The sequence below is a fragment of the Sinohyriopsis cumingii genome, chromosome 15 (genome assembly GCF_028554795.1).
Source record: "Sinohyriopsis cumingii isolate HCF-2022 chromosome 15, ASM2855479v2, whole genome shotgun sequence".
In the NCBI taxonomy this organism is placed as follows: domain Eukaryota; kingdom Metazoa; phylum Mollusca; class Bivalvia; order Unionida; family Unionidae; genus Sinohyriopsis; species Sinohyriopsis cumingii.
In genome coordinates, this window is record NC_142975.1 from 38,811,157 (window position 1) to 38,826,428 (window position 15,272).

Below are 15,272 nucleotides of genomic sequence, written 5' to 3' on the forward strand. Positions count from 1 at the left end.
GCCGTTGGACATCGTCGACAGAACCAATCAAGAGTAATATTCTTGAAAGTGTGACTTTAGTACAAGCTTCACCGTCCTCTTTATAAGTAAGAATCTATTTTTTGCACTGCTGTAAATGTGAGTGAGATAAGTTAAGGTATAAAAAATATCAAGATTAATTGGTATGTCCGAAGAACAGATGAGCACAGGGCAGCGAAAGCGAACTGGTTTTAACTGAATATAACGGTGGGCGCCTAGCGGGTGGAAGGGGGGATTAACCTTTAAGAGTTACTTTCAGCTGTCTATATAACCTATAGTCAGAAAGACATTTTACGTCTTTCCGGGAGGAGTGATGTTGAGGTAGGAAAGAAAGTTATCCTAATGCAACATGATAAGGTAATATATTTGTCGGAGATATGAACATTTCTTATGTTTTTATTTGCTTCGTTAATGACCTTCTGTTGTTTCGTTCTTCTAGTTTAGAAACAGAAATTGCAAACTTGAAGCTACAAGACCTGCATATAGTAACACAGCTGGGTGTTGGAGGTTTTGGAAGGGTAATATTGGTAAGTACTTTATTCTCCAATTTGTGTTTCTCCTCTTTTTGTCCCTATGTATAATCCTGCATGTCGTAGGAACAACTAATGAATGTAGGCGACGCGGTGGGTCATTCGTTTGGCGTGAGAGATTCAAGACCGAAATAATACTGCTTCGAATCCTACCATAGGATGAGCCAGGTCGGGTACATTGTATTGTCCTTGGGCAAAGCCCTTTACTTCAGTGGCGTCGTCATTAAATAACCTACATACGTTGTTATGATGTAAAATATCACATCCAACTAAAACCTCGTATTTTTTAAGAAAAGTGGGATATATGAACTTTGTTTGTCTGTCCATCATTCACTCTATTCCAGGTTGGTCACTTTTAATCCCTATACAATAACAGAAGTTGGTAGAGTCACATATCATATAAACTAATTATGGGACATATATTTTGTTCCCATACGGATTCCATTCCTTTTCGATCAAGCCTTCACTGTATCAACAGATTTGGCAAACAAAACCTCCAATTAGTGGTTCAAACACATTTGCAATTGCACGTCCTTTATCCACTGAAACTATAACCCTGTTTTGCAGATAAAGAATGTGACAGGTTTTTCAGGGCATGCGTACCTCATAAACTACAACATTTTCTTTCGACATTTTCTTTTTAATCTAGTTGTTATTAGGATAATGGTCGCACGAAGCAAAAGCGGGGGATCTCAATGAAAATGGATGCGGTCGAACTGCGTAGAATGCAGTAAGAATAAAAGAAAAAATATAAAGCATGTTTGTGTAATAAATTATGATGGTGACTCATGGCTAGCAAAGACGTTGAGATTAATCTGCATAAAAAAGAATACTACGTACTACTTTAATGTAGACTCTGTTTTAATGGAATCCGCTATGTTGACGTCAAAAGGATGAAATTTGGAATTATAAGGATTAAATGATTATGATTTGGTTGGATAAACGTATGTATCTTATTAATCACTCACAAATCTAACACAAATCACTCAATTTTTTTTTTTGGCGACTGATTGGGTACTAGTTACACTTCGATAAATACTCATCGATTATCATTTGATCCAAGAGAGAATCTTGAAAGTCAACGGTGAGTATCGGCTGGTGGATAATGTGCATTGATTGTAAGTGACTTTGTTTGTAGTAAGTCAACACAACACTGCGAAAATTTACTACACAAATACAAGTCTTGAGTGAAAACATTACGTTTAAACTGCACAACACAAATAAAAGTCTTCAAAAAAGACAATACCTTAAATCGTAGAACATAAACGCACGTCTTGAGGAAAGACAATACCTTGAAATAGTACACATATTACGTGTGTGAATAATTTTCAGGTGCAGGAAAACAATAACAGCAAAGATACATATGCTCTAAAAATCCTCAACAAGCAGCACATCGTAGCAATCGGCCAACAAACACAGGTCCTGAATGAAAAGAACATTATGGCGGAATTGAGATCAGATTTCATTGTAAGGTAAGATTATGATTTTTATTTTCCATCCTCCCACTGCTTGTAGCTGTCCTTAATAGGAGATGTTGATGTCGTTTTGTTTGTCCAATTGTCATTTTTTATTATGCTCTCTTTAGGACGATTGCCTAAATAAAGAACGAAAGAAATTTAGTTGCAAGATGAAGCCGTAGACATATTTACATACTCTTGGAAAGGATATGAAAACTGCTTATTGATCATTTTGAACTTTCTTTCTGACAAAATCCTTGTTAGCACGATGAAGCAAAATCGGTTTCAAGTAGACCAATAAAACCTGGTACGCACGTTATCTTCTTAGCATATTTAATGCAATGACCACTTGATGTAGACAAAAGAAATTCGGTAAGCATGTTGGTATGCATTACGGAAGACCGGCCTAGTGTTTCATGACACTTGATCATTCTCAAATTTGGAATAGTTTTTTTGAACTGTTTGGGTCTATACTTTGTTTGGTTTGAGCTGTTTGGGTCTATAGTTGTATTGGATTGAACGATTTGGGTCTATGCTTGTATTGGATTGAACTGTTTGGGTCTATACTTGTTTTGGTTTGAACTGTTTGAACTGTTTGGGACTATATTTCTATTGGTTTGAATTGACTGCGTCTATACATGTATTGGTTTAAACTCTTTGGGTCTACAGATGCATTGGTTCGCTATTGAGCCATACGTATTATCCGAACGAAAACCGAATTCATTTCTGATCCCATTTGCACAGTAACTATTTTCTAGGTTGTATTAAGTTTTTCACTTCAATGAACACTCCATGGATCCAAGCAATGTTGTCAATTAAAGCTGGACAAAATAGTAAGTGAGCAGTCATTGCTGGGTCACTCACTTTTAGGAAAGACGGTAAATGTTTAGTTGTTATGCTTATTTCGAGGCAATTTACTTTATAGAGCTTCAGTCTATTAAATAGGGGTGTTGAATAGGATTTGTTCATTAAGAAACAGTAAATTTGTAAAAGGTGAGAAAGATTAGATTACATTAACTAGTACATGTATGATTGTGAAAAGACTGAATTAAAAGAAATGAAGAAAAAATACAAAAACACGTGCACCACTTTTCCATATTGCAAGGAGATCATGGCACAAAATTACTTGTCCACCGAGATTCGCCATTGTCCAACACAAATTGATTTTCTCATGTGCTTAAATTCCATAGAATGAGAGACAATAACAATTAAGCAATCGTGCTATATTAAGACATGCAATCCTTGGCCTATAAAGACGTTACAAACAAGTCGGGTATGATATAATACAATTAAATGCATTCCTTTTAATAAGATATCGAGTCTCACGTGGAAGCTGCAAATGAATAATCAAACTCATACAAATGACAAAAGCATCATGAAAAAATTTAAGAATCTTATCGACATTTAGACCTGACGAAAATTCAGTAGCTATTGTATCCATTTAAAATATTTATAATTAAGGCATCTTCAGTTGAACATGTTATTACAATTATAGTACTTCATAGATGATAGTTGGAAGGTAGGCATGTTCAAACAACAGATATGGAGCTATGTTTCTTTCACAATTTTATTTTTATTTTCAAGGTTGCATAAAACGTTTAAGGATGATGAACATCTGTACCTGTTAATGGAGCCTTGTCTTGGAGGCGAGCTGTTCACCTTGTTAAATGAAGAGTAAGTTAAACAATTTTATACACTGTTGATTTAGTTTTTATTACCGTAATTGTTTGTTTGTTTTTCAAGAAAGCTAACACTTAAAGGATGGTGTTAAATTCCAAATTTAAATGAAGAAGAAACATCAACTAACACTTTCGTACGTGGCACTGTAGAGGTCATCTTTCTCTTATAGGTGAACAATAATTTGATGACACAAACGTACATATTTATGTCATCATAAAAGTTATCTGAAGAAACGGAGATCGATTTTACTACATTTATTCTACTTGTGCGTGTATACTTGCTATGGATGGCGGCGCTAATTTTGTAAATCGTGTTATCTAGCAGCTATGATTTCTTCCTTGTACACTGTTTTTACCATAAGTTTCCTGTTGAAACCAACATTGGTTACCTGGTACATTCAGGTAATTTCAAGTGACCCCTTATTTAAATGAGAGACAAAATGGCCTTTATCCCTCAAGTTTAGGACACTATTAGCAGTACTGGCCGTGTTTGTATTATACGTTTGTGTCATTTTATAAATTCATTATGTTGGGCTTTCTTCAAACCTTACAACACGATCACGGGGATTAATTAAGGACAGGAAACAAAATTTTCTGTCAAATATAATCGCGATCCGTTTGTCTACGTGATTTACACGCATTAGTCACATCAGCTGTAACAAATTCTTTTTCCAAGGTTAAAGATTATCCTTATAAACAAAATTAATTAATTAGTTGTTATTTAGATATAACACCCATTGAACAAATGTGACAAAATTATTTACTTTTATTCCGCTTATTTTCTCACAAGTACAGTTTGGGTGCTACGACTCGACCTCCTACGTCACTGCCTTAATTAACACATACCTATTAGTTATAAACATTTTGAACTAATGTCACGTGACTCTCGACGTTATCAGTTCAGTACATAAAACACGTAAAAATCACTAGTGTAAAATTGCTTTTTTAAGAATTGCAGATGTTGAATTATTCTGGTTATATAGTTATTTAGATTTTCATAATTTTATTTAGACCTTGTGAATAGTAGCAACGGCGAGGAACTTAAAATATTTGATGAATATGACTTTTGAGAAAAGGTTAACGTTTTGTATTTTCTGAATGAAAAAATATTTGTTGGAGATGTGAGTTGTTGATATTCTCTGGAAGGAGATGAATGCCCTAGAATGGTCTGATGGCTTTAATATAAATCTTCATAGAACGCAATGTATGTCGACTTTGACCAAAGCCCAATGCTATGCTCCTTTACGCTTCTAAATTTGTTGATTTTTTGTTATAGAAAGAACTTTAGTCATACAGCTGCAAAATTCTACACAGCCTGTATAGTAGAGGCACTCAGCTTCATACACTCAAAAGGAATCATCCACAGAGATCTTCAGCTCGCAAACGTACTCCTGGACTCCAAAGGATATGCAAAACTGGTATGTATACCTACACATTTATACTCTCATATATGTAATCATGGCTCCAGAGCGTGTACTCTCAAATGAATATTCCTGGACTCCAAAGCTTATGCAAAATTTATTTTATATATTTTTATATTTGTACTCTCAAATACGTATTTTTGGACTCCAGAGCATGTGCAAAAATGGTATGTATACTGTTACGTATATCTGATTTAATTCATATTTATTTTAATTTAATTGTTTGTCAGTTTTAAATTTTGCATTCTATTATATGCTATTATAATGTAAATTTATTCACTGGAGATAATATTTTTCCAGGAAATCAGTTGACCTGAATCATTCTTTCGTAAACACCAGGATTTGACCTAGAACCTAACCTTGATTCAAAAGTAGTAGCAAACACGTATATAAGTTCTATTTTTATTTTAAAATGATTGGTTGTTGTCAAGGTCATGATTCAATATGTAAACAATTTTATTTTATTTTATTCTAAGAGTAAAACCATTCTCCTAATCAAGGCCATATTATGTGCACGTGATTTTATTACATGTCAACACGGTCATATGGCGCTGTGTTTCGCAATTTATCCATTACTGTGCATCCGTTAGTTTCAATAAAGATGCGTAGAGAGAGATTTCTGTTTTTGGCTTTTTACACTGATGTTAAGTTATTTCGTTATAGCCAGATTTTGAATTATAATTTTCTTCAGATCAGTTAGATTTCAAAAGAATAAATTCTTTTTTCCTCTGGAAATATTTAGAGATGTGCTCAGACAGACGTTTTGAAAAGACATTGCTTACAAATTTAATTTGGATTTCCAAGACCGGTGTCATAAATTTTATTTCTATAAGTAACTGTAGACTTCAACACTACAGAATGCAGCATACGTCATCGTCTTCCATCTTGTATTCTTCGTCGGGATTCGAACGTGAAATCAGTAGAACATTTTGTTATTAGGACTTCAAAAAATTTATTCTTTGATAATTCTCGGATTAATTTTGGATTTGATTCAATAAAACCGTAAGTTCGTATTTTTTATTTTTACAGAATTTTTCCAGGGAAATAAATTAATGTATTTTTATAAGCTTGTTGTTATCACTCTTTCTTCTCTTACTGTTTATTCGAGCCTAAACTAGTAACATGAGAATACTTCTATCTTTTGCTCTCAAATACATGCTCCTAGACTACAGAGGAAGTGTAAAAATAATATGTATACATCTAATGCTACTTTGAAATACGTACTCCTGGACTACAGGGCATATACAAAACTTATATGTATACCTATACATTTTTACTCTCAGATACGTACTCTTGGACTCCACAACATATGCAAAACTGGTGTATATATATATATATATATATATATATATATATATATATATAAACCTCCACCTTTTTACTCTCAAATACGTCCGCTTGGACTACAGAGGAAATGTAAGGCCGGTATGGATATCTCTTGATTTTACTCCCAAAAAATAATGACTTATACTATTCCTATTCACTGAGGCAATTTACATTCTTCTGTCGGATCGAATTTTAAATGATCATTAGAACTGTCTCAATATATATCACGAGTTGATATGAAGTTGCTGTTATCATGAATATAAACGACACCGTAAGTCAAGAGCATGACCATTTCTTGTTCGGTTTTATTCTTTATCCCCACTCCACGACAAATATATGTAGCTAACGCTTTGTCCGTTTGTCTCCACGTAAACCCTCTTTGTCAATTCTAAGGTCCGGAGTATATCGCAAAAGATCGATGTATTTCGAAGAAACTTGAAACACATATTGGACTAGTGGTTCATATCTGCTTTATGGTTTTCACACTGCTTCATTTCCAATATTTGTAAAATCTTTCGGCAGTTTATCCTGTTGATACGTTTGTTGGTTATAACGACCTTTCCAGATCACAACTACAAAGTCGTTTGAGATATATGAATGATCTTTGGTAAATATTCCAAAATCGTAATTCGGTTGTATCTTCTGCATTTCATTAATTTATTTGTCATTCCGTCCATTATCCCCGATTTAGTTGCAGGGTCTTAACACTAAGATCTTGTCCAAAACGTGTATGATACACTTACTGGACAAGCGTTATAAAGGTACAGTTCCATATTCAAAGTTCTTCTATTAAATCACGTGAACATTTATCTCCATTTGTCAGATCATTCATCCATCAATCACACATCCATTTTTGGAGGATGACACATGCTCCTAGTCAATTTCCTGTATATTTTGTAGATACGAGTGTCCTATTTATGAAATGTATGATTAATAATTTTGTCCCCTAGGAGACATTTGGCCTGCGAAGGAATGTAGATGACTTCATGTTTTGTTTCTTCTCTCTATCACCGATGTGATAAAGAGGAGTGGAAATATGACATCATCAGTTACTTCAACTGCATGTTCTTAAATATATTTCTTTGGCAGATCATAATTCCCAAACCGATTAAGATATTTCACCACCACCCAACAACAACAAAAATGAAACACATGTGGAACAAATCGACCTGAGATACTTAGATTTTTTTCCCGTTCAGTATTTTTTTATGTCGCCTTATGGTAGTGGCAACCCATGTCTTGCTTGTTATAGTAGAATGGTACCCAAATAATGATTCATCCTTTGATAAGTACAAGTCTACAACAATGTGCACCATACATGTTTGAACTGTAATCTTTACACATGAATGTGATGTGCGTCAAAACCAATTTTAGAAAATTGGTTTTGATTCATCTAGCCTTACAATGAATGTACTGGATTTCATCAAGTATGTAGAAAAATGAATGAAACACACGGCATACCTTTAGTCAATACTCGGAAATGGTTTTATTCCCATAATGATGTAAATAATTGCCTTCAACTCTCCATCAATAACATTCTTTGGCCAAGCTTTGTTTTGCATTTTAGATATGTAAATGAAAGGCATATTCTAACATTGATGAACTTGTGGCCTTGCTCAATTAGCCCTTCGTGTCTTTATGACACGATAAAACTGAATCTTATACATCGCGCTCTTATTATTGGTTTTTCATTCTTTCAGTTTGATAATAAATATTATTTCTTGATGTGGTGAGAAAACATTATGTAACATTGTTTATCCTTTTCTTCCATAGATTGGCAACTTTTTGTTTCATAGCACTAATTTAAGTGCCCAGTGTCCTGCACAAATTAACAGGAGTTTTGTAAAACCTTTAGAGAAATAATTTGCAACACATGTCGGATTGATATAGATCGCATTCGGTGAATCAGTGATAGATCATTCCCATCCTCACGCATGGGTTTGTTAGATAATCATTTCACCTTTCATTACTTATAGTGGATATTTTCAAGTTAAGGTTACTAAGTACTTTCCGAATACACTCTGCTTTTCACCTACATATAACACATATCATTTTATTCGTTTCTTTTTCTCAATAGATTGACTTTGGTATGGCCAAGAAGGTAGGACCAGGAGAAAAGACCCAGACGATGTGTGGAACGCCAGATTATATAGCCCCTGAGATCATTTTAAAAAAGGGACACGACACAGCGGCAGATATTTGGTCCTTGGGAGTTCTTGTTTTTGCTATGCTTTCTGGCCAGTAAGAATTGACAAACACTGTGTACGGGAGTTATAAACGGTTTGCTGTGCACCAAAACTCGCCTATGCCTGCAATACATGTATTTAAACAGTACGATCATATAAGAAAGATTAAGTTACGCCTCTTTGTATAAATAATATAATATGCTTAATATATAACAGCGAATCTAGTTGTCTACCCACGTTTTTCTTTTGCAAAAACGTATATATTTTATATCTGAACCGAAAGTAACGAATAAAATAAAGCTAGAAAACTATTTAAATGAGAAGTTAATATCGACATTGTATTAACCTTAAGAAATATCTTAAACTTTAATTCATACATTATATAAATTATGTTTTAAACAATAATATAACGGCTGTGATTAAACTTATACCCCGTGGATGATAAGTAATACAGTCATCCGATAGTATTAATTAATGTGATAATGTGTATGCGCCTGTATCTAATGCATTTTTTGGTACTACAACCGAGACCGCTACAGCAAAATTACTTCGGACAAAAGATAGTAGTTGAGTTATTGCGACTGATGACGCATGCACTACTTTACATCCTACCTAGTCATTTGACGGATGCATCTGTCAGTAATCATTTTCAGTTACCGTTATCGGATGCAGCAAACGGTAACCTGTGACATCGCGCACAATCATATCAGCATTGACAAATACAATTGTGAAATATTTACAGTCTCTATTTCTAGCATGTGCTAATTTATTTCCATTATGTGAGATAACTCAGAGAAGACGAAGAAGAAGACACGTGATGGAAACATAATTCTTGGTTAAAACATTTCAACAGATATATATCGTCCTGTATCTCAAGTCAATGTCGAAAATTACTTGGTCCTTAGGAGTTCTTGATTTTGCTATGCTTTCTGTCTGTTTAGGTTATCCTTTCTGTACCTATTTATAAGTACCTAGTCAGCACATGAAGTTGTTTATCTTTCAACAATTGTATTTCTTCTTCCAGATCCTTATTTGCAGACAAGGATGATAATGACATGCAGATATTTAATAATATCTTAAAGGGGATCAATGATGTTGTCTTCCCAACCGAAATTAGAAAGATCGCTGAAGATTTCATCAGGAAATTATGCAGGTAAGGAGATTTGCTGATGTCTTTGCAAACAATATAAGAAACATTTCTGAAGGTCTCTTACAGAAACTATACATATCTGAAATGGATCGATGCTTTTGTCCACCGAAGTGACATAGGAACACTGTAGATTGGATATGAAAACTATACATGGAAGAAGGTATTTTCGTCTTTCATTTCCACATACTTTCTATATACTAGAAATGCTATTTCAAAGGAGTTGAACGATGGCTATAGTCTGATTAACATGGGCACCGAGAACATAACGAAGACAACAAACATCTAACCTCTAAGTACACAAAACCAAAACCTACTCGATTTTAAATTAACACATTTCCAAAGCTCAGATTGAGGGCTTATCGCTGGATTCTGGTTAAACACAATTTATGATACAAAGAAAATAAATTCAAAACTAGGTAAGTATCAGTAAATGAGAGCGGTGCACCAACTAAGGATTCTCTTATCTCACCTCAGTAGATATATAACTCTGCCGAACGGGTTTCAGTGTTTGTATACGTGAAACTATACCTCTATGCTTTCATTTGTTTCTAGACAATTTGAAAAACGGGAAAACACGGTTGACCATATCACAATATATGAAGCGCTAGACTTTGCATTTTTATGAAACTGTAAAATTCACCATAGATTGTCTTTAAATGTGTAGAGAAAAACATAATGTTTTCCACTTGTTTTTGCCGTAAATAACGAGTAGGTTGAACATCTGTAGCCAAACGTGTCCGTACAACGACAAAGTCAATAAGAATTTTACAGCTATTTCATTATTATCTTATTTGTCCTTTTAATGTTGTTATCTAATCTGTCTGTCTCTATATATAGAGATTTGAAAGTTAGCCCGAATTTCTCCCTGTCCTTGTCTGTATGTCTGTCTTTCTTGATAGATAGACACAAATCTTATAACGGTAGAATATTCACTCTTGCTTAATCAGAATGGTATTATCAAGCATTCTCTTGCAGATTCCAAGGATAGCACTTTCCGTTATTGCCATTAACACAAACAAAGATATCAATATTTACAATTTTGCATATCTGTCTCATAGAAAATATGTAGAAAATGCACTGTTCCTTAAACCTCACAGGGGCGTCATCCATTTGAAGTAATGTGCGAAGAATGGAAGGAATATAATGTTTTTGTCTCTTGTATACACGGTGCAGTGTAGAACATAATTGAATGTTAATATTTATAACAAGGTATTGCCCATGAATCAAACTCATAACTAAACAATTAAACATTTAATGCCAAAAGAGACATGCCTATAATAACCATGCGCCCTCTGCATGATTTATATATTGATTAATTTCATTCAAGCATTAGCTTTATTCCCTTTCCTTTCTTTCCAAGAAATAATCCTGTCAAACGCCCCACCGCTCAGGAAATACAAAAGCTTGGATGGTTTAACGAATTTCAATGGGAGGACTTACGAGGCAGAATAATGGAACCACCTTTTATTCCAACGGTTATAATCTCTCTCTCTCTCTCTCTCTCTCTCTCTCTCTCTCTATTCCATTTTATTTTCTGAACCATGCCCGTCTCCACACGCAAACAAACAAACAAACAAAGCCACAAAAACAGCAACATGCAGAAATAAACAAACTGCAAGATAATTAATGTGAACTGGCTGTTAATCATGATATACCAACTTTATTGGATTATGTGGATGCTTCATACAACTGATTTAAGTACCCCAGTTAGCAGCAGCCAATTGAAAGAGGCAATCGGTCCCTCATTGCCATCCGATGCAAATCGATATTTAAGCACCGGCTAACACTACAGTTTCTAAAAACAAACACATTATTTGGACCAGCAAAAATGAACGGCTCAGTGTTATTTTCGTTCCTTCTCCCATAAGATGATTTAATACAGGGCATTACTTTTATATGTTATGTAATTTTCCCAGTTATCTTGCTCTGACATCTATTTCCATTAAAATACAGTATCTGCATGTATGGACAGGTTTCTGTAGATCACGTAAAGTAATATCATCGCAAACTGAGTGAATCGTATTTTGGCCATTGCCACTGTTTTTTATTTGTTGTCAATCTATCTGAATATTTTATTTTTTCTTGGTTTTTGTTGTTCCTTCGTTGATTGTTTTCTAGCTGGATATTAACCCAAGACATGTTTGTTTCGTTTTTCAGGTCGAATCCTCAGTTGATGCTAGAAATTTCGATTGTGAAAACTTCACAGAAGAGGCAGATTATCCACGCATTGATGACGTAATAAGCTGGGACCCGGATTTTTAGATCAGTTCTACTATTCCCACCTTACATCTGTCAAATTCTATTTTTCCCCGATGATCATAAATTTAGTAGTTGAGAAGCAAGTGAATTGATCAAATGTGAATCCTGATGTTGGAGACTATCAAGAACGCTTAGCACGCGCATAATCACTGAAGCATGCACATCAGATGCAGAGTGAAGGGTTATGATTTTCAACAATGTCTACAAGCATCTGTGAAGAAATATTTTGCTGGACGTATTTTAGTGATGGCCATCAGCCACTTGCATTTGCACATACTTGATATCTCTATACAAAATATATGCATATTACATGGCAATCGTTGGCAAAAACAAACACATTAATCATTTATTTTGTATTTTAAAATTAACACAATTCAAATTTTAAGATCATGATGAAGCGTTTAATTGAATATTTTATATTCTTTTCATTTTGTACATGAAATCTGAGTACCGTGTAATCATACATGCTAGTTGAATTTTATGGAAGTGCACGCTGTTTTTGTGGACACCTAAAGTTCCATCTCAAGCACGTGTGGCGTGGTTAGCACTTGAAAGGTGTCCCTTCGTAAAAAATGTTTTCGATCCTTGAAGATTTAGTTATTTAAAGTGACAATTCTTTCCTTCTCTATTCCCCTTTCCTGGTTTTAATTAGCTGTGGCTCTTGCCTAGAGTCATTGTTGTAGATATAATTTGTAATTTTACTTTATATGTTATTGTTTCAAGTACTACTTTGGTGTAGATGTTTCAAATCGTACAAGGCTGCTTTCTTTAATTTAAATCTGATTTGTTTTACAGTTGGTGTGTTCGTGTGTGCCTCTCTCCCTCTCTTTCTCTCTCTCTCTCTCTCTCTCTCTCTTGCATCCCTCTCTTAACCCTGGTCTCCTTTCAGAAGTCAATTGGCCATACAGGGGCTGGCCTCATTTTTTGTTTGTGTATCACTGCTTCATTATCTAGTTGTTTGTTTTCTATTGCATCATAGTACTTCCTTGTGCTTTACTTGTTTTAGCTTTTATCTGTTCATCCATACTTTGAAGTGTTGATTTGTGCTCGATTTGTGGTAGCTGTATCTGATTTTCTTTATTAGTTGTCTTGTCGGTTAGATTTTTAGGTGTTTCTCTGGCTTCGAAGTCTTTTCCCTGACTGTTATTTGGATTTGTAATTATTTATATCGCTTCTGTCTGGTTTAGTAGTAGTTGGTCCGGTTCTCTGACCTAATGTTGGTTTAGCCTTTCATCTCGTGAGAATGTATTCCTCATTTCTCTTGTTGCAATCTCACTTAACTAATGTTTATTGTTTTCTTTGGAAGGATGCGCGTGGGTACAGTTACGCTTTTTCAGTAGTGAACGAACTTAACAGTTGTTAAAAAAATTCTCAATGGCGGGTACATTTACAAGGACGGTGTTCATCATGATAAAACAATACAACTTCAGCTCCTGTTTGATTAGTTGTGAGTCGTACACTGATTCATGAGATAGATAAGTGCCCTGTGACCTAAATAATTTTGATTGGTGGAACCTTGACTTTGGAGGGTTTCCTAACTGTTGTTTACTGATTGGTAAATTTACTCTGAGGCTTGAATTGTCAGCTGGATTCGTCATCCTGAAAAGCCAGGGTAATGTTGCCCCTTGGTCTTACATGGTTATTGAAAAACGTGCATTTTGATTCATTTTGGAGTCATTTTCTTACTATTAGCTGCATGTAAAATGTTCAGTGAAATGTTAAAGTAAATATTGTTTAATTTGATGCTATTTACAATACCTCAAATAACGATATTATGTTTGTTTTTAAATATAGAACGAAAAAGGAAGTGAATGAGCGTCACGAGGCCAGGTAGTTCCTGACATGTGACCTTCGCCTAGAAGTTCGCAAAACCTACGTCTGTTTATATAAAAGAAGTGTTACACCATTATTAACATTTCTTACAAAAGATTCAGAAATATTCATACATCCATAAAACCCTCAATTGTATAGCAAACGTCCCAAGAAGTACGCCTCAGTTTACAATAAATATAGTAGTCTTCTATGAGAATCCTCATCGTATTAGAATCCTTAAAGGAAGCTACTCTTCCAAGAGATTTTTATCATGGTCATCCATATTCAGCTATGATAATTTTATGTAACTAAAGCCTCTTTTCCTCTCTTACTTTTTCCTATGCTTGCAAAACAATGTAAATAACATCACTAGTTTAGAATTATGCAGGTCAATGGCTGAAATTCAATCATTTAATATATTTGATATGGCCTGTAAAGTACCTGTATTTCCTCCAATATTCCAATATTTAACTTAAATCCACGTCATAGTACTGTCACACTCACGTGACCATCACTATATTTTGCGTTGCCCAAGTACTTACTTTGTTATTTGGTTGTTTTGACTTTTTAATTTGTTTGCTTTGTTTTTTTTATATTTTGTTAATAATGATTGTTTGGGTTGTTTGTTTCCTTTACATGCGAAAAGCGTCCTTGCATTGTTCAGAAGTGTATTCCATCAATCGGAATAAAACATTTTCACAAATATAGAGTAATTTTTCTTTCAGCATCCTAAAAACATTTATAGCCAATATTATGGAGTTTTATGCTGACCATGATTATTTTTCAGAATACTGTTACTTACAGGTAACATGAGATATTCCTTGTGTGAACAATGCGTCAATTAGCCTCAAAAAGGGTGACATAATATCATTTACAATTTAACTTGCCTCAGTGAAGTAGGGCAGAGTCGTTATAGTGCACGTCACGTTCTGTCACCAATCTTTCGATATGATAAACTCTAGAAAGATAGGGTTATCTTATCGGAACTTTGACTAGCAAAGATGACTACACGTCAGATTTGGCATCAACGTATACATAATAATGGACATGCGTGTTAATTCTACCTGCGCGTATGCACTATATCTATATTCATTCATAACATTTTGAGGTCGGTCCTGTTTTCTGGAAATAGGTACACATGTTATTATACCTGGAACCTTGAAAGTTCACCAGGAGCTGCATGTTGACAACTGTCGCACCTTGACTAAACATATAGATTACAATGACGCAGAAATCGTGTGGCAGTGACCTTGGTTAAAGTGTGCCTGATATTAATTTTTAAAATTTCTTTTCATGCTAGAATCACGAAACAAGAAATTGTATGCATATTTATTAGTACCACACCTTAAAACCAGAGGTCATTGCGACCTATATTTAATATGTTACTGCCTTAGCTTAAGAGTTTGCCTTGACTGGTAATCATATAGGTTTCCT

The 15,272-nt window shown here is 34.5% G+C and overlaps 1 protein-coding gene across 1 annotated transcript; it reads left to right on the plus strand.

Annotated features, from left to right (window-relative positions):
- Positions 1 to 395: 395 nt before the first annotated feature.
- LOC149781643 (cGMP-dependent protein kinase 1-like) lies at positions 396 to 10,392 on the plus strand. The gene is made up of 7 exons (XM_089934995.1): positions 396 to 545; positions 1,881 to 2,020; positions 3,590 to 3,679; positions 4,961 to 5,102; positions 8,509 to 8,672; positions 9,642 to 9,770; positions 10,320 to 10,392. The coding sequence occupies exons 1-7, from the start codon at positions 396 to 398 to the stop codon at positions 10,390 to 10,392; spliced, it is 888 nt and encodes a 295-aa protein (XP_089791121.1).
- The last annotated feature ends 4,880 nt before the right edge of the window (positions 10,393 to 15,272 follow it).

Coding starts and splice junctions, on each gene's coding strand:
- LOC149781643 (XM_089934995.1), top strand. CDS start 396: ATGAACATTTCTTATGTTTTTATTTGCTTCGTTAATGACCTTCTGTTG. Junction 2,021..3,589: donor AGATCAGATTTCATTGTAAG/GTAAGATTATGA, acceptor TTTATTTTCAAG/GTTGCATAAAACGTTTAAGG. Junction 9,771..10,319: donor TTCATCAGGAAATTATGCAG/GTAAGGAGATTT, acceptor ATTTGTTTCTAG/ACAATTTGAAAAACGGGAAA.